Source organism: Clinocottus analis, unplaced genomic scaffold (assembly GCF_023055335.1).
Source record: "Clinocottus analis isolate CAN_PGR_092001 unplaced genomic scaffold, fCliAna1.0.p SCAF_20, whole genome shotgun sequence".
Classification (NCBI taxonomy): domain Eukaryota; kingdom Metazoa; phylum Chordata; class Actinopteri; order Perciformes; family Cottidae; genus Clinocottus; species Clinocottus analis.
In genome coordinates this window covers 8,226,570-8,245,002 of record NW_027175932.1, presented here as the reverse complement: position 1 = coordinate 8,245,002, position 18,433 = coordinate 8,226,570, and the positions used below count along the sequence as shown (strand labels likewise).

The 18,433-nt window shown below is 39.6% G+C and overlaps 1 protein-coding gene across 3 annotated transcripts in view; it reads left to right on the top strand.

The window, feature by feature from the left end:
• Window positions 1–17,582: 17,582 nt before the first annotated feature.
• The window catches only part of ccdc146 (coiled-coil domain containing 146), a 41,750-nt gene continuing 40,899 nt past the window's right edge, over window positions 17,583–18,433 (top strand). For all 3 annotated transcript variants that reach the window (XM_068586622.1, XM_068586621.1, XM_068586624.1), the window contains exon 1: window positions 17,583–17,803. In XM_068586622.1, coding sequence (XP_068442723.1) covers window position 17,803 — 1 coding nt within the window. In that variant the 5' untranslated portion in view covers window positions 17,583–17,802. The remainder of the gene's footprint in view (window positions 17,804–18,433) is intronic.

Here is an 18,433-nt window from a genome sequence, read left to right as displayed (position 1 = left end):
ACACATGTATGCACAAACGCAGCAGTACGGATGCAACTATTTAGACAAACCAGATGACCCCATCGCTCTGTGGCTATCCTATTTAATCAGAGCAGCGTATACTGAATGCCTCCCATGAAAGGGAGGCACTGATTGAGTCGGTAACTGCACACTTCAAAGACAACAAGCATGAATCAGTCTTTAGATGGGGAAACAATGTAATCTTCTTTTCTCTCTTCTTTATTTTCTTATCATTTTCTCACTGTTTATCTATTGTATGTTATTCTTCTTGCTCGGGGTGTGCTTTCCTCCCCATCTTCCGACCCCTTCTGGAGATGTATTTGTTTTGCATCATTTCTTTCTCGAACACTCACTCCCTTCCTCTCTTTCTTCACTGAGCCAGAAGAACGGCGAGACGCTACGTATGGGAGTCCCGGAATAAAAGTTTATGTTGCGCGTCGTGTAACACTGAATAATCACTGTGCATTACTCACACAAACAATCTGGACACATCTGGAATGTGTGTGTGGATAGACAAAGAAAGGAAAGGACGCCCAAAAGAAAGAAATTCCGGAAAAAAAGAAAGAAACCGTGAAGAGAAAGAAATAGGACACGATCCATGACATTGTCTTCATATCTGCAGGATCACTTATGCATCACATAATAAACTTAGATGTCTGTTACAATCGATTTCTGGGTGTCATGTTGCATAAAAGGATCATAACATCTGAACACAGTGAGCTGCAAAGACTAATGAAGGCTGGATGCAGAAATAATAGATAGACAGAGACATTAAATACATCTAAATAGGTGTCAAAGAAGAGAATAACATGTCTAACTGTAGTTCATTGTGTTGTAATGACCAATGAAATGGCTTAACTGTGACTGTGTATTTAAAGTAATGACTGTCATTAATCCAGGCTAACAGGAGGGTGGGAAAGGTGACAGTTTGTATACATTCACAATGTGTGAGCCTTGATGAACTGATAATTTAATCTCATCAGACTGGGCTCTGTCCATCTTCAACAAAATGGAATGTGTAGTTTTATTTTGCCAGACAGGGAAGAGATTTTCAAAATTGTACAAACACCAACATTTCTACATTATGAAAATGCATTTCTTTCATATACGATGGCTACTGTATACCCAGGGACTGTATCGCAGGACTTTACATGAACAAGCCGGTGATAAAACACCTCAGACTGACTCAGCTCAACACTTTTACTATCATGCTCTTCCTTGCCCCTAATGACTGTATCACATTTCTGAGTTATCACCAGACTGCATAGCTCTTCTCCCTTTACTGTGATAACACAAACAGGCTGAGGACACGTTCATCCCTTTCCTTGTGGAGGAATAAACTTCTCTCTGAGGACCCAAAGTGATCCAAATTATGTTGTAACAAGAACATGCTCATATTAATTGATCCAACTTTAGGGAGTATTTGGGCTACAAACTATCTCCTGTGAACTTATTTACTGTTACTGAACATTACCAACAATCTCATCTGAATCTTGCTTTTCAAAATTGACCTGCATACTGGATACATCAGCCTACTGCTCAATAACGTGCACGTGTAACTCTTAGCACAGTGTTTTTCAACCTTTTTTGAGCCGCAGCACATTTTTTACAATCAAAAAATCTCACGGTACACCAACAACCAAAAACGTTTTGGAAATGTCACATTGTAGCATAATACAGCATAAATGATACTTCATTATTGCGCTACCTTTCAACCTTTCAGCGCTACCTTTCAATCTGTGCCACAGCGGCACAGTGGTTGAAAAGCACTGCTGGCAGACCGGACAAAAACCTAAATTAAAGTCCTATTTTCTCCAAGGCTACGTAGCTGCTCTCCCTGAGGGGAGTGCAGAGTGAGGTCACCAAGACGAGTTATCAAGCACCGGAAATTTCCCCGGCCAAGCAAACAATATTCCAAGGTAGCACCATGGTTTCATGTGGCTGGAGGAAAATAGAGACGTATTCATGTTAAACTCATTTGCATAGAAAGTTTGGATGCTTCTGGAACTTGGTGTTGAGTTTACAATCTGAGGAAGCTTTCACTTTCTGGGAGCCTCCAGCTAAAAGCAGTTTGTAGCAGAGGGGCGTGATACCATTTCAAGGATTAAGGGATCAGTTTGCAGGATTTATTACTTTTTTCCAAACTTGTCATCTGAAAGTAAAGACTTTATTTATAGTTCCTTTGTTTTATGAATACAACACATCAATAAGAAGTGGAGTTTTTAATGAATAACATTTTCGGAATATAAATGACCAAGGAAGCCAAAACCTTATTAAAAGCTTTAAGCTGCGGAAAGAACAGTCAGTGTTATATACAGCGCCAAACCTCTTAGTTTTTAAATGTGAGAGTGTATGCGTTCAAGAATTCAAATGGTCTCAGCATTGTGTGATGAATATGAAAATATTATTTACTTATTATATGTTTGTGTTTTTCTATTATGGACTATCAAAATAAACATAAAATGCATTGTGTGAATAAGAAGTCTAGAAAATGGAACATTTCTAAGTGAATAGCAAAGATGGATAGTGAGCAGAGAAAGGCTACAAGCTGAATCCAACAAAAACACACTTCTACATTCTGTCCTGTGTTGCATTGTCCTTGTCTCCCCTCACTCCCTTCCATCTCTCTAAAATCAATAAAAACAAAAACTCTTGCAAAACTGAGGAATCCCTTCAGATAGTCAAGGTTTCTCACCCCTTTTGTATTCCCCTTTCACAAACGGATATTGTGTGCGAAGATTACACATACAGTCGATTGTAAATGGTAGCAGTGTCACATTTTCCTTAATGCATGCTAAATTGCAGAGACATTTTTTTTATTTATTGTTTTCACCTATGAGGCTTTTGCATGCTCATGCGTACATGTCATTCCACAAGAGGTGAAGATAGTGGAAGAGACTCAAACAGTTTGTGCGCTTCAAGTGAAGTGTTCATCGGATTATAAAGCAGCACCTTTGCCACGTCCAGGGCCAGAGTGAGAAATGAAGCAACTTGTGAGCTTCTTCTCTCTGAACGGAGCTTATCCCAGCTTTACGTTTGCCAGTTTACTGATTTGCAAAGCTATGAAAGGTTTCCCTGGCTCCATCCATGAACGAGTTATTTCTGCTGCTCCGTCTCAAAGAGTATGTGAACCCTAATGTCCTATCACCCCGTGTTACTTTATTCCGTTGATGCATGAAGGGTAAACCCAGATGACAGCATCCTGGAAAGAGTGAAACTAACATCTTGGCAGTTTCTTCTAAGTATAACTGCTTTGACTCAGGAATCTTTACCCCCTTCGCTCCCCTGCAGGAGAATGATGTGTTCTTTAGGTATTGACGTCTGTAGGAGAAATTCAGGGGTGGATTGGTTTAAAATAGATCTGAAAATACTTTCCAAAACCTCATGTGTTTTTAACCTGCAAACCATAAGGAGTGAATTCCTGTTTTATTTCTGTATGGATTTTTTGCTTTCGATGTATGTGTTGCCAAGGTATTCAGTGTTGAGGGAATTAAGCAATAATTGTTTGATCTCCAACAAGTTGCTGATGAACAGATGTGTTTTCTGGCTCTGAGTAGTCTTACGTTTTACTTGAAATAGTTTTAGTCACCTTAAGGATCCTAAACTTGCTCCTGCTCAAGACCCATAATAAATACTTCAGTGTGCTAAATATCTGGTTCCAGCGTTTCAACCTTTTTCTTCTGATGTAACGACATTGTCCATAACAGAAATCAGCCAAGAAATGCAAATCTTCAACAGGGTGAACTAAATTGAATCAAATCTTATCAGATGTATTCCTGTGGAGATCCAACAGGAGAAAACGTGTGACCCATTAGAAAAGACTTAAACCTTAACCAATTGCATTTGGATGAGTGAAGAGAAAACCAAACTCCTCTAAAAGCCTGTTTAGAAAAATGTAAATCCTGAACACAACCAAGCACTTCTAACGAAGGATTTGTTTTTTCTTTCTGCATTACATTGGCTGGCGAACGGTACTGGGATATGGAGGGGACACTGTAAATCTCCTAGTGTTTGCTGACTTGCATAAACATAAATTATTTAACCCGGTTTCCAAGTCTCTGACACATGGGGTTGTCAGAAGCTTGTAAAGATCATAATGTCACACTGTTAAATTCAAATTCTCCACACTGGGTGACAGGAGATGTCGTTTCACTGGGTTGTTGTAGTGAAGAAGCCGTTCTCATGCAACTGGACTGTGTTGCGAATAATGTTTCATGGGAAACATAATTCGTCGTGGATTACATTTGCTTTCAGTTTAAACGTATCACAAATATAGATTGAGTGCAAGTAGGGAAGAGGTCAGGGTGCTTGAAGGGTCAAAAGATTAGTGCTTTTGTTTGTTGAACCTAAATAAGTTATGTTTAGTTTCAGTTCATTTCAGAATACATGTTTCCCTCAAAATGTAATTGAGAATGCAGTCTCGTTGTATGGGAATGTATGTATCATTTTGATTGAAATTCAAACACTCATCCACGGTCACGGGCTCTATGATGGTAAACATTATAAATTCAAGCAGCTGAAATATCCTTCTTTCACAGAGTTTCTGGGCCCACAGTCAAGCACAGTGTTATGAGCTCAGATATCCATAAAGAACTTAGATAAGAGCCACAGCAACTTTAGGACACCTGTTACTTTTCTTAGTCTACTGATAGTAGAAAGTCTGTCGCGCCCCCCCTGATATGGTATATTATCATCTCTGTAACAGTAAAAAGATCTAATTTACGACCAAAAGACGAGGTGCTGAGACTTCTCACACTGCTTTATTAATCCATGACTAAGTAATCACTTCAGTGTAAAAGTTTGCCTCTAGTTCAACATAATTATTCTTGTCAGCAAAGACTCATTGACAGGCCTGAGACCTGTGCACATGTGGTTGTTATCAAAGAGACTGTAATATGAAGACCAACACTTTCCAAACATTGCTAATCTGTTTCTCCACATCACAAGACGTCTGAAAACCCACTGATTAACAAACAGCAGTGTTGGGCGGTGAGTGCTGCAAAAAACCTGGTTGACCCATGCTCAATTATGTTCCTGAACACATCCTGTGGATACAGATGGAGGACTGAAGCTACTGCTGGTGCTCTGCTTTCATGCTGCTTGTGGTTAGCCTCCTGGTAAGAGCATTGGTGAAAGCTGTCAACGACTCGAATGATGCACAGGTTAAGCACTTTGTTCTAGAATTGTTTTGTTTGCATGGTGTTCCTCAGGGTTCAATAATGGGTCTCGAATTGTTTTTTTAGTTTTAGTTTTTGCTTCATTTGGGGAACAAAAAGATTATGAGTTGGTTCCTGTATTGTATGTTTTACACGCTAGTGCACTTTTCTTTCTGGCTGAATTGTTGTGTCGTATTTTTTGAGGTATATTTTATGAGGTCTTATCATCCTTATTATTATTCAGAGCCCTGCATAACATCAATCATGCTTTTATTTGGCATGGCAGGCAAAGTTCTCCCAGTAATTTATATCTTTAGTTTCTGCCTTTATGTGAAACTCATTATGAACTCATGCTGCTCTTCTTTGTTTTTAATTTAAGATTTTATCAAGTTAATTTAGAACTAATAATCTCAGGCCCTTAGTTATTAAATTTATACGTTTCACCCTCTAAAAGTTAACTTTATTATATCTCTGGCTAAGAAGTTGTGCAAACCTTTTCATTAGAATAGCTGCTCGTTGAAAGTAATGTAATTGGAGGCCTTGTTACCTACTGTGTCACCATGACCAGTACTTTTCCATTGTACTATCACCCCATACAAAACACTATACGCTTTAGTTTTGCTCCATTTTCAAACCCAAACTCTTCTCAAAGCCGTGCTGCTTACTCTACGCTTTGATCCATATCTGTTGCCTCAACAGGTTGGTTATGATTCATGATTTATGCGCGCTGCCGGACTGAAATTAAAGAGTACATAACATCAACCAGGTGTCACCATAATTACAGATCACATACACAAACAATCCAAGCATTGCTTATAACCGACCAAAATCAGATTGCTCTCTCTCTCTCTCTCTCTCTCTCTCTTTCTGGAATATAGTTTGTCCTGCCCTGGGGAACCAAAAAGATTACTTGAAATGATTAAATGTCATGCTATATATTTTCTCAAGATCAGTGACGCACACACTCACACACAAACTAAGCTTCAATAACATGTTTTCATACTACATTTTTTATTTCACAAGTTAGTCAATGCATGCTTATTGAAACAAAGCATAACTATCAATCGGGATACAAGAAGATGATGAGAGAAAGGAAAGAACAATTTACATGATTTTTCATTTCATGGTACTTGAATTTTGCATAAACAGTGTTTTAGGATTTAAGTTTTGTCTATACCCATGCTACGTGCAACACTAAGCTTAAGAATGATAACATGTTCATTTCAGCATCATTTCCTCAAAGCATAGAGGCTGTTTACTCAGCTGTGTCAGATGTAAATGTAGTGGATGAGCAGATTTGATATTAAAATTCATGCAGCTGCAACCTCTAATCCAATATGAAGTAGAAACTTCATCAAGTCTAATAGTTTCAGCTTGCAGAGGACGTTGTAAAAGGAGCCGAATTATGTCATCTTTGTAAATACTTTCAAGACTGTCCTGAAATACACTCACACATTTTGAAAAGTTTGCAACTCGGTGATGAAGAGACACAAGGAGGCCAAAGGTTAACATCTGAACAGGGATCACTGTCTCAACATGATACACATTATATAGCATGAAAGAGGGTTGTGTTAACGTGAAGTATACTCAAGCCTTTCACTCAAAGTGATAGTTGTCATCTTATCCATCTATTCAAATCGAGCGTGATTTGTCTTCAGGCACAGTTTTGAGGGTAAGTCACCCGCGTTTCGGACAACTAAAAAACACGACGGAAACCCTTTCTGTGTAGACACGCAGAACCGTTAAACAGATGTTAAAAAACATCTGTTTAACTGCATGTTACTTTAATTGGATCTTTTATAGAGGTTATAACTTTGTCTCTTGAGCTGCAATCTGTGATTTAAAAGGACGACAGCATCATTAACCTCAGCCGCTAAATATGGGTGGTGTGTCACATTGCTCTGATGCCATGCCACTCTGTGGCCCGTTTATTATTGTCGCCAGCTGTTTATAGCAGCTGTCGCATAGTAGTACATAAACACACACATACATAGACACACACACATCAACTCATGCTGCCTTCTTTTGATAATGACTTCCCCTGGACATAGTTGAGGTTCTCCCAACCCATGAATAGAACTTTTGCTGTCATGCATGGATACTGTGTGTATGTCAATGTGGACGTCTCACACAAGATATCCACGTCCAGTGTCCCATGCCTACCGCTCATCCACCCAAAACAGACTCTCACGCACTGAATACTACGTGCCACACGCTCTTACCAACAGTTAATGGTGCGGGAGGGTTTACATTACAGTTAGTTGAAAGCCTGGTGTGTTGCATATGGCTGATAACAGAGGCCTCAATGCCGGGCTGACAGTGTTCAAACTTTTTATTTCAGTGTATGAAGTAATAGCACACACATTAACCATACAAGATTGGTATTTGTACGCTTCAGCTCAAATAACAGCACCATCTTTGCTGCAACATTTCTTTTATAAGGCCAACAGAGGGAACTGCTTTGGTAGAATGAGAAAGCACATTTTCATATTAACAAAAAAATGTTGGCTTTTCTAATATGGATCGTAACAAATGATTTGCCTCTAAAACGTCTGGTGCTTTTTGGCAAACCGATCAACAAATGACTCATGATTCAAAACCCTGGCTTTCCTAGACTCAGTACATCAAGATTGTACAATTCCTCGTTGGTCCTGGTGGACCTGAGGTAGATATTCAACAGCTTCAGCGTAGAAAAACGCCACCCACAAAATGAAGTAGTGTTTAAAAAGCTCAAAAAACACTTCTGTGTATGGCTTAATGGATGGTACTCTACAGTACTAGAAGTCTGTACTTTCCTTTGTAAAATGTGTCTGATCTAATGGCCCAAGTCATAAATATTAACCAAATGAAAAAAAAGTTGTCTCTTTCAGGAATACATCCTTTGTAGGGCTTAGAGCTTGCATGCTATTCATGAAGTCAATGTGTGGATGTGAGCTACTTCAGCCTTTCACAGACTCCGTTTTTCTTCTGTCTCTAAGTCTTCTGTCCAGACATATAGGAACATGCCTGCTCACACATACATAAATACACACACTCCTTTATGACAGAGAGGCCCTTGATAGTTGTTAATCTTTTTATAAATTCAGTAACGCAAACAAATCTCCATGATGTACGCTAACTCTAAGTCTTTGTGAATGATGGTGAACTTTATAGCGCATGAGTGTGTGTGTGTGTGTGTGTGTGTGTGTGTGTGTGTGTGTGTGTCTGGATGAAATATGTTGATTGTGTGTCTCAGATGATTTACCACAAAGGGTATGTTCTCATTGGAACATCTGCTTTCCAGTACAGACAAGCTGCAGTCAGTGTGATAATGATATGTATGTGTGCATACTGTATGTGTTTATATGTTTGTGTGTGCGTGTGTGTGTGTGTGTGTGTGTGTGTGTGTGCGTGTGTGTGTGTGTGTGTGTGTGTGTGTGTGTGTGTGTGTGTGTGTGTGTGTGTGTGTGTGCGTGTGTGTGTGTGTGTGCTGGCGACCTTAAAGAGGCGCCAGCTTCAGAGTTTGACTGACTGTTGACTTTTAAGGAACATTCTTCTTTTTTTCTGTCCTCAATGTTATGGCTCAAACACCCACTCGGCACCACCAAGTCACTGGACATATAAGGTTTATTCAAATGTAGACCGCTTAGTGGCATATGGTCATCCAAAGGCTGTTTCTTCATTGCATGTGAAGATACAACAGGTTAGTTTTCTTTGCATTTTGTCTCAGGTTGACCAAAGTCCCACTGGACTTAGTTTACTGGAACTATACTGCTTTCTGTATTCAGCTGGTGGGAAGCCAAAACAGCAGTAACAGCCCTTTGGATCCTTTTTTCTCTTCTCTTTTTTCTGTACTGTACATGCCTCCATATTTGTGGTCCCTCAATGACACCACAGGAGAGCAGCTGATTGGTCAAAGGTTGCAATGATGTCAAGACACAAGTTTCCATGCTTGTTGATGGAAAGCAGTACAAAGAGAAGCAGAGGCAGACAGAGGATCGAAGTGAAGAAAACTCCACTTGCAGGCACCGGTAAAGGTAAAATGAGGGTTAGTTCAAATGTGTAGCAATATTTGAGCAATATTGTAACAAATGTAAGTCATATGTCTGGAGCTCTATGGTACACGAAGGTTACAACCCAAGAGGTCTGAGCGAAAAATATTTCTATAAAGTCCATTATTTAAACATGTAAGCCAAAAAAAAAAAAAAACCCCGGAGAGAATCCTCCATAAAATCTTCTTGTGAGTGAAAAATTGGCCTCTGTCTTTTTGCAGAGGATCAGCATTACACATTGAAAGAGTTTTACACAGATCACAGAAACGAGTCCCGCGGGTTACCGGTTGAGGCAGTGTTTTCATCGCTATCTTTAATAGAGTTTGTGAACACACAGAAAGGCACACACACAGACATGTGCACACAGTAAAAATTTACAACCTCTGGAAGTCAGGAATTTCACAGAGTTTGGGCTGACAGCAGTGTTATGGTACGAACTGGGTTACAATTGACGAGAAAGCAGTGTAGCATTAGTTTTGAGGCACGATTACAGCTGACTGCATAGTACCACGTTCTGCTATGACTGCTTGTTTCATAAAAATCCTGATGCGAATGATGTTTTAAAATATCAAGGAAGTTTTAATCATCTATGATCCCAGACAGACTTGCGTCTGAATGCACAGCATTCAACTCAATGCATGGTGAATTGAACAGCCATCACACACATGCTTAAACTCTGGTCGACAGCCCACGCAGTTGAGAGAGGGTTCAAAGGTCACAGAGAGAGCCCGGAGCTGACCCCGGAGCTGCATATCTTCACCATGATCTGTGGCATCTGCTCAGTCTTACTCACCTTCAATCACCAAGTGAGCACATGTGTTAACTTGCTCATGAAATTAATGTGTCATTAGCAGCTTTTCAACAACGTAGAAACGTTAACGTCCATTTTTCATTCTTTTTCCCGGTCTCAACGCTCACTGGTTTGAGTCATCTGAAGAGCCAGTGCCCCTGTTATGGCTCCCCTGTTATCACTTCATTTCACTATGGCAGGGTTTAAAGGCCTGGCCATTAATAGTGGCGTCTGGAGGATTTGAGAATGTGGGGGTGGGTTTGAGGTCTAAAATGTGATGGTTTTGCTGAGATCCAGCAGACAGAGAGACAGAGTGAGTCATGACCTCTTTTCAACAGACCCCTGAACCCTGGACAGAAATACGTAGACACACGCGTGTCTTGGGACTGTTTTCAAGGGGGCCAGATTATTTTTTTTTTCATGGACTTAAGATATTTTAAGGAGCTTAATTGTTGTTTGAAGGTTTGAAGGTTGCATCATTGTAGTTTGCCTCTTCCCGACTACCTCTTCCTCAGTCCGCACTCTCTCTACTCTGTAATTTTGGGTTTGGGGTGTAGGCTTCTTCCGGAGGACTAAACAGAAAACCCTCCGTACTACATAGAAACGGTCTCCGACCACAGGCGGAGGAAAAATACAGAATCCAGTTGTGGATATAGCATATCACGCAATAATAATTAACTGTGCCTTCTTCACGATGGCAGCAAAATCCATGGAAAATTATAGTCTGTCTCTGTGGTTTGTACATTTAGTAAAAATCTACATAGTTTCATAGCCACTTTGTAGCTTATTGTTTTGGTTTTCTGACCAACAAATGTACTGTTTGGACTCAGTTTTTCAGGCCTGGTGGAGTAAATAGTGAAATTATGTTTTTCTCGTGGCCAAAACACAACTCTAAATGAACGCTAACGTTGCTGCTTGTCTGTAAAATGTGTAAATGGGCCACTGAATAGTGTTCATGGGTTGTTTCTGCTGCCTGTACGTTATTTAATTTAATTATGTTTTTTAATTAATCCTTGATGTTATTGGTCCAGTAAAAGTCTGAGTGCTTTGAATGCCGCTCTACTAAAAAGGCTCATAATATATTGTATGATAACATTTAATACGAGCTATTACTGTATGACTGTGTGGCCACTGTGCTGAAGACACAAACACATATTTATACTATACTAAACTTTAGTTTTCCAATGAGACACCTCAGCCAACACAGGGAGGGTGGGGGGTGGGGGATTGTGTGAGTGCAAGTGGAAAAGAGAGACAGTGATTCATGATGATAAAACATGAAGTGTTCGATAAACACAGAAGAAATAGTAAACTAAAGAAATGGAAGATAAAACTTGAGAAAAAGCATTTTGTAGAAACAAACCAAAATAGAAAGAAACAGAGAAAGTGGGAGATGATTCGATTCGTAGATGTTCAATCTTAACCGCGGAGGGCTGCGTTTCCAAGGATGTGGCTGTCTGTGCACCGTGGTTAGGATGAAAGGGAAGGAAGCCAAGTGGCCCTGAAGGAGTTCTCCATGGATCTGTAGGGGACACGCACACACAAACGCACACACATACAGAGTCAACGTGTATGTAAATGAGCGGCTATCCTGTGGTGAACAGATGGAGTTAATTATTTCCATCCCTCTCACCAGGCTATGAGCAACTCTCGGATAAATCAACTTACACTACACAGACACACATCTTAGAGCTTTTCTTTCTTTCCTTCCTTCTCGTCTCAGCAGACATTCCAGAGATACCCATAAACAAGCTTAATACCCGCAAAAATAGGTCAGCTACAGATGTTGGTAACTGATTAAATCTCCTGTGGCGTGACGTAACATGCACGCGTGTCTCGCTTTTACAATATAATTAATTTTATATATCTTTTATGTCCTATATTATACTGTACATATGAATGAAAAGAGTGATCAATATGTCCCATTTGCACTCAAAAAGAATTGATTTTTGTTTTTTTTAAACTTTATATTGTTGCTTTTGTGTTTATCTAGGATGAGTGCCAGGGCATTTACCTGCATGATATCACTCAAAACCTCACAAAAAGAGACGCATGATAAGCGCAGAAAGGGGCAACACAACCACACTGAGACACACATTGACCACAAAGAGACACACAACTACAACACAAAGAGGCTAAAGAACAAGACGATGTGTCTTGCTCCTATGTGGGAGCGTTTATGAGACCGGTTGTATGTCTGTGCCCAGAGGCCCTTTGTCTGATCTTTAATCCGCCCATGATGAACAGCAATAGTCTGGTGGGATGCTAGTTTTGAAAGGAATGAAGAACTTGCATCCGTGATGTAAATCCTCTTTGTATAGATACAGATTGAGAAGGAAAACATTCTTGGCACAGCTGCAGAAATAGCCCCGTTGCCACCTGGATCAACTTTGAGCCAAAACCAAACAAAACGATGTTTATGTAACTTGAGTGCATCAGCGTGAGAATCAAGTCCAAGTGACTCATCACTTGTGGCGGATTGATTTACTTTTGCTGCGGTGCAGTAAGACAACCTGACCTGTGTGACCCTTTTGAGGGTACTCCAATATACCCCACTAATCCATGACCATGAAATCCATACAGGTTTGTGGAGCACAGTAAAATAGATACAGGACTCTATCCTTTTACTCAAGGGAAACAAGAAGGTGGTGTTAATTTTACTCTAATCCCCATGGACATTTGTAGGGTGTCCTTGGATTAATTCCAGCTCAAAGGTCTTGGAGGGTCACATACCTGGAATCAATTAACTTTCTGCACTAGCAGTGCAAGCGTTACCACAAGTTGTCAGACTATAAAGATACTAGCAGGTTTGTATTGAATATACAGTATTAATAGAGTGTTTCTCTTTTTACTGTGACAGTAGTCTCTTTCTTTGCCACTCATGGCTCGACTTTGTTCAGCTGGTTACAATCCAAAATCATCCACGTGAACAAAGACAGTGATTCAGTCAGTTCCAGGAAACTATCATTTGACTGGGCATTAAAGGTGAAGAGCATTAGCTTAAATTGATTCAGATTTTCATTTAGCATAGAGCTAGGCGTCTCAAATTATTTGCAATTATCTTTTACAGGATTTTTTTTTTTCCATAGATCATCTCCAGGAATTGGGATTTATGTACACTGACAATAAATAAAGTCATTGTTTCAAGGGTCGAAAGTCATAATAACCTCAAATTTGTTTGGAAGCAGAAGCATTTATGAGAACAAAAATACTGAAGAAAATGAGAATAATCTAGTTCTGTAAAGTGCATCAGTAAAATGTCTCTTAGGCTGAAAGTGCATCATAAAAAAACTAATTGTAGCAACAACAAAAAACAGAAGTAAGCCTCCACTTCCTCTCAGTACAGTACAAGTACAGTACAAGTATATCTGCAGCAGTTGGCAATTTGTTTAATTCTATTGGACATCAACCAGGTGCATGCATGGCGTAAGCCACAGATGATTAGTTACTTGTTGCATGAGCAGCACGTATACTTCCAATAGGATTAGGCCTTGTGAGGAACAGAGTCCAGCTCTGTGAAACATAAAGAAAGATCAAATCCAAGGTAGAAGGAAGAGAAGAGGCCTTTTCAATGATTTGGTTCTCATTTTGAGGCAAATATACTGACTTGGACTGATAACATGGAGAAGATAAGTCTGTTAACAATGAGGGCAAGAACAATTGGTTTCAATACGACTTTATCAGTATTTTAAATACATTTGTTGTCTGTTAACCTTCTCCTTCTTCTTTTTTAACTGCAGGAACATCATAAAAATGGCCATAAAATGAATATATTTCCTTCCTGACTTCCTGAACGAGGAAAGATATGAAAACAATACTTTATCCAATAGATCTGCACTGAAAAATCAAAGGCTTTACAAATCTAACGTCCCAAGACTTTGTCCCTGCCCCCCCCCCCCCCCCCACACACACACACACGCACACACACACACACACACACACACACACACACACACACACACACACACACACACACACACATTCAGCCGAGGTGTTGCTCCAGTGCTGGCAGGAATACCATCCTATCAAAACAAACGAAGCAGTCTAGCTGGTTGTAAATGTAATTAATTCACAGTAAATCACTGTAAGAATCCAGTATATCCTTCAGGACATATTGTACCACATAATCCAGTATTATATAGTGCATTTTTGTTTATCTGTTTGATATGAGGAAAAAAAACAAAAAAAAACAAGAGCGTCATGTACTCCAGTCAAATCTGATACATTACAATACAACAAGTGTGCCCATTTATTATGTTATTATAATTCATTGGGTTCACGCTTGAAGATCTAAACACTCTTCAAAGTTTAGGAATTGTTCCAAATGAGTGAAGATAATGTTTGGAAAATGTGCACAGATGTTACTGGCTCACATATGGCTTTCGTTGATCATTTTTCAACATAAGGATACTGAAACCACAGACACAGCTGTCCAGAATCTATGTTTGTTTTTTTTTGTCTGGGAGAACTATGGACAGTGGTGAGTCAGAGGAGTCCCAGCCGGAGGGGGTCTGATGCCTCTGGTCTGCCTACTGACACGAGAAAAACAGCTCTGGATTCTCCGCAGAGGTCTAAAGAATGACATCACGCTCACAGTTTGCCAAAAGCACTTCTCAATTTCTCAGTGATTTATGTTTTAGGTAGTGCACTAAATTCAGATTTGATGGTGTAAAATATTTATACAGAATGTCAACTCAGCAATATTCAGCCTGATGCAATAATGAGGAGTTGTATCTTAAGTTTCATGTTTCCATCCATCTGGAGAAATGACTTAACTATTATCATAACATCTCATACAGTTTCATCTCTTGTTTTCTATTGTACCTTTGAATAACAAGGGGAAGCTTTCTCACAGACACAAAAATACTATTAGAGAAGTACACAAAAGATTCAGACCAGGATTCAATAAAAAAAAAAGCTGGTTTCAAAGTTTTAGGAGCCTTTAAACATCTGTTTATAAACTCTCTCCAGACGCCTTGTCTGAAGGACAAAGTCTTTGACAAGAGATGTTGTAACTACAGATTGTGTTGATGGAAAAAGAACACTGACTGCACATTGTGTATGTGTGTGTGGGGGGGAGGTAATTAAGAAATTTAAAAGAGTAAAATCCTAACAACCAACCACACATCAAAGAGCTTGGAGGTGGTCGAGGTTGTAAAAAGAAAATACCCCCAATCACCATTTGCATTTATGATGACTACAATACAGCAGTAAGCCTGTTTTGTGCGCGAGCTAGTAAGCTAACAAACACATGTGGGACATGCACTCACACAATGTGACACCCGTGGTTGCTTTGGTTCTCAACCCACTCACAAAATAAAAGTGGCAGCAGATCAACATGCTGGATAGAAATCTGCTTTATGTTTAAGGACGACTATCTTAAATTATAGGTACAGCCATACTTTGACATAAATACTAATGCTGGCATGCTAATGGTACAACAATGATAGTGCTACCATGCAGGTGTATAGGAGGTGTAATGTTCACCATCTTAGTTTGGCGTGTAACAGGATAACATGTGGCACTAACCTAAGGCTAAGGCTGATGGCAATGTCATTCGTTTTGTAGCTATTTACTCGTGAATTCAAAATTGGCAGACGAAAACTTAAAGGGTCTCTTTAGTTGCCCCCGTAAAAAGGGATATAAATACCAAACAGATCAACATTGAGCTCCATAAAGCCGTGCCACTGCATGCACGTACACATCATCCCAGCTATCTGTTCAACATGCTGTATGAATGTCTCAGTCCTCAACCCTGCCAACTGCCCCTGGTGAGAGATTCAACAAGCATCATCAACATCTGCTGCAGATCATTAAACTCCACTGCAAGAAACTCATGTGAATTCACAAATCTCAAGTCAGCAATTTTGGTTGGCATGGGGAAAGTGAGTTTTATAAAACATACCGTCATCAGATTTAATAGTCTCACTGAGGTGAAAAGGTAAAGCAACAACAGAAAATATGTATTTAGGGATTAGAATTTTACAGTTTATGCATTTCAATGACACAATGACAATGAAAACTATGAAGCAAAAACTCTTCCACTTTCAGGGTCCTTCTATTGTTTCCACAAACGTTTGCAATTCTAAGTTTTTCTCACTTAAAATAGCTATAAAACTGGACCTTGTGCTTTATTTAGTCAAATGTGGTAATACTAGTGGCACATAAAGGGACACATTTTCAACACAAGGTAAGAAGGAGACTGCCAGGATGCAGAAGTTAGCATATCAATCTTTGGAACGATTTAATTGTTAATTTTGGGGAAAAAAAATCTTCAACCTAAAGACCTGGATGATTTGTTCAGCTATAACAATGGATGGTAATATTAGGTCTACATAATTAATAGGTTTATAAAGAGACTTTCAGTTTTTCAAAAGTACAAGAAGGATGGCACTCTCCTGCACCTGCATTCATTCATATTTGGTTAAAATGGAAAAATAGCAGATGGAGTTTTTGCCCAATATTAAAATGAGCCATTATAATAGACGCCAATCTATGAATAGTGTCAAACTAAGTTGCAATCACTGGAAAATCAATGATTGGTGTGTTAGTCAGTTGTTGACTTAATAAATTACATATATTGTCTGCCAAAACGACCAAATTGCATGGGATTGTATCCTCAGTTGGTCCAGGTTAAGGGGAATTGAAGTTGCATTATAGCGAAAGGCATTACTGTAATGATGCCTGTTGAAACAAGATCAAGTGTGCGCCCATGCAAATATTACTACTTAATCAATGCATGTGTTGTAAGTGTTTATGCATATTAATTGACATGCCTTTCGTTCTGCACACAATGATTTACACATCCTCAACGCATTGTAAACGCACTCTGGACCAAATTTTAAGCCCTATGGTTTTGTGAACTTTTCTAGACAAAAAAATAAGTAACACTGAAAACAACCTTTGAAGAGAAGGGTAATTTGTGCACCAGACAGTAAACTCAAGGTAAATCAGGGGAATAGAATACAGTTTAGTGTCCCATAATACATCACCAACACAGATTCAAGGCTGGCCCTACTATTAAGGAGAGAAGGTACTTCTTGTTTTTCAGTGCCCAATGTCCAGGTCTGCTTTTACTTTTTATAATGTTGACTAAAAAACTTAAAGGGATTTCTATCTCGTTCCTATACATTGTAATGGGCAGTACACACACACACATATTGGGTTGCACACACATACATTGCTGCGATAACACGTCCCTGCAGCTGTTGCTGTTGCAGGGTGTGAGTAATGGGTCGTGCCAGCTCCCAGAGTGCACTGTGGGAAAGAAGTGAACAGGAGAACAGCAGTGTTGCATCATCACCTCCCCATTCACCTTGGATTCAGGTCAGATGAATCCAATTAAATTTTAGTACTTCCATTCAGTGTGTTCAGGGTCAGGTGACCTTTGATGCTGGGCTCTGCAATGCAGGACACATGTTGAGCAGTAACGTGTGCAGCGAGACCACAGTTAATTACTATGTCATGCCACCTGCTGGACAGTCACTGCAAGTGTAATTAATAAGGTTGGGGATCATTTGTTTGGGTTTTAAACTCTTACGTATTTTGTATATTAGTAACTGGTAACTTTAAGGGCGAAAGGCTACATCTTGATTTATTCATAGATATAAGCAATGTGAAAATGAAGGGGCTTCACCAGACGTTATAGGGGCGTAAAGCTATGACTGTGTTGCTAAGGAAAACACAACAAGCCGTCCAGACAGAGATGTCTGTGATTTAGTTTCTGCAAACACGAACGGCTCAAAGACCGTGCAGGTCTTGAAGTTAATAGGACTGAGGAACGGAGTCGTGAAGACGCGGGGGGCGAGGATTCAAGACATACAAAAGTAAGACGTTTCCACAACTGTTTTTTGTTGTTGTTTTGTCCAAGTAGACGAACAGCGACACGAACTCAGTGACGGTACTTGCAAATAAAAGTTGTAAAAGCTCGCGCGTCGAGGTTTCAGCCCACGGCTTTTGCACACGTTTCAACCGCAGGCCACACACCTGCCGAGAGAAATGTCACAGGACATGTTACAGGTGTACAAATGTGTGAAAGTGCACGCCAGTATCGCTGCCTGTCAGTGCTTCAAAGACACTTCAAACACCGAAAAGGAAAGCTTTGTTTGATAGGCCCGAGATAAAGGCCGCATTCAATATATCGCTAGTCGCTGACTAAAATGTCCCAAAATGGATTTGAAATCATTCTCAATGAAATCCAAAAAAGTAACACTTAACGCTACGTATTTCGTGATACCCTGGTTTACTCTGCCTGTAGTTTAATGGCATATCATAGTTAAGTATTCTGTGTTTCTGTTTTATGCAAAGAAGACTTCAATACCTAAAAGTCCACTTTAAATGTACCTAAACTCTCATGTAGCAGTGTGCAAATGCTAGTATTTTCGGTTTGCTAATATTTTCAAGCAGTTAAGCAACAGCACCTTTTGCATCAAATTATCTATCTTGATTTTTTTTTT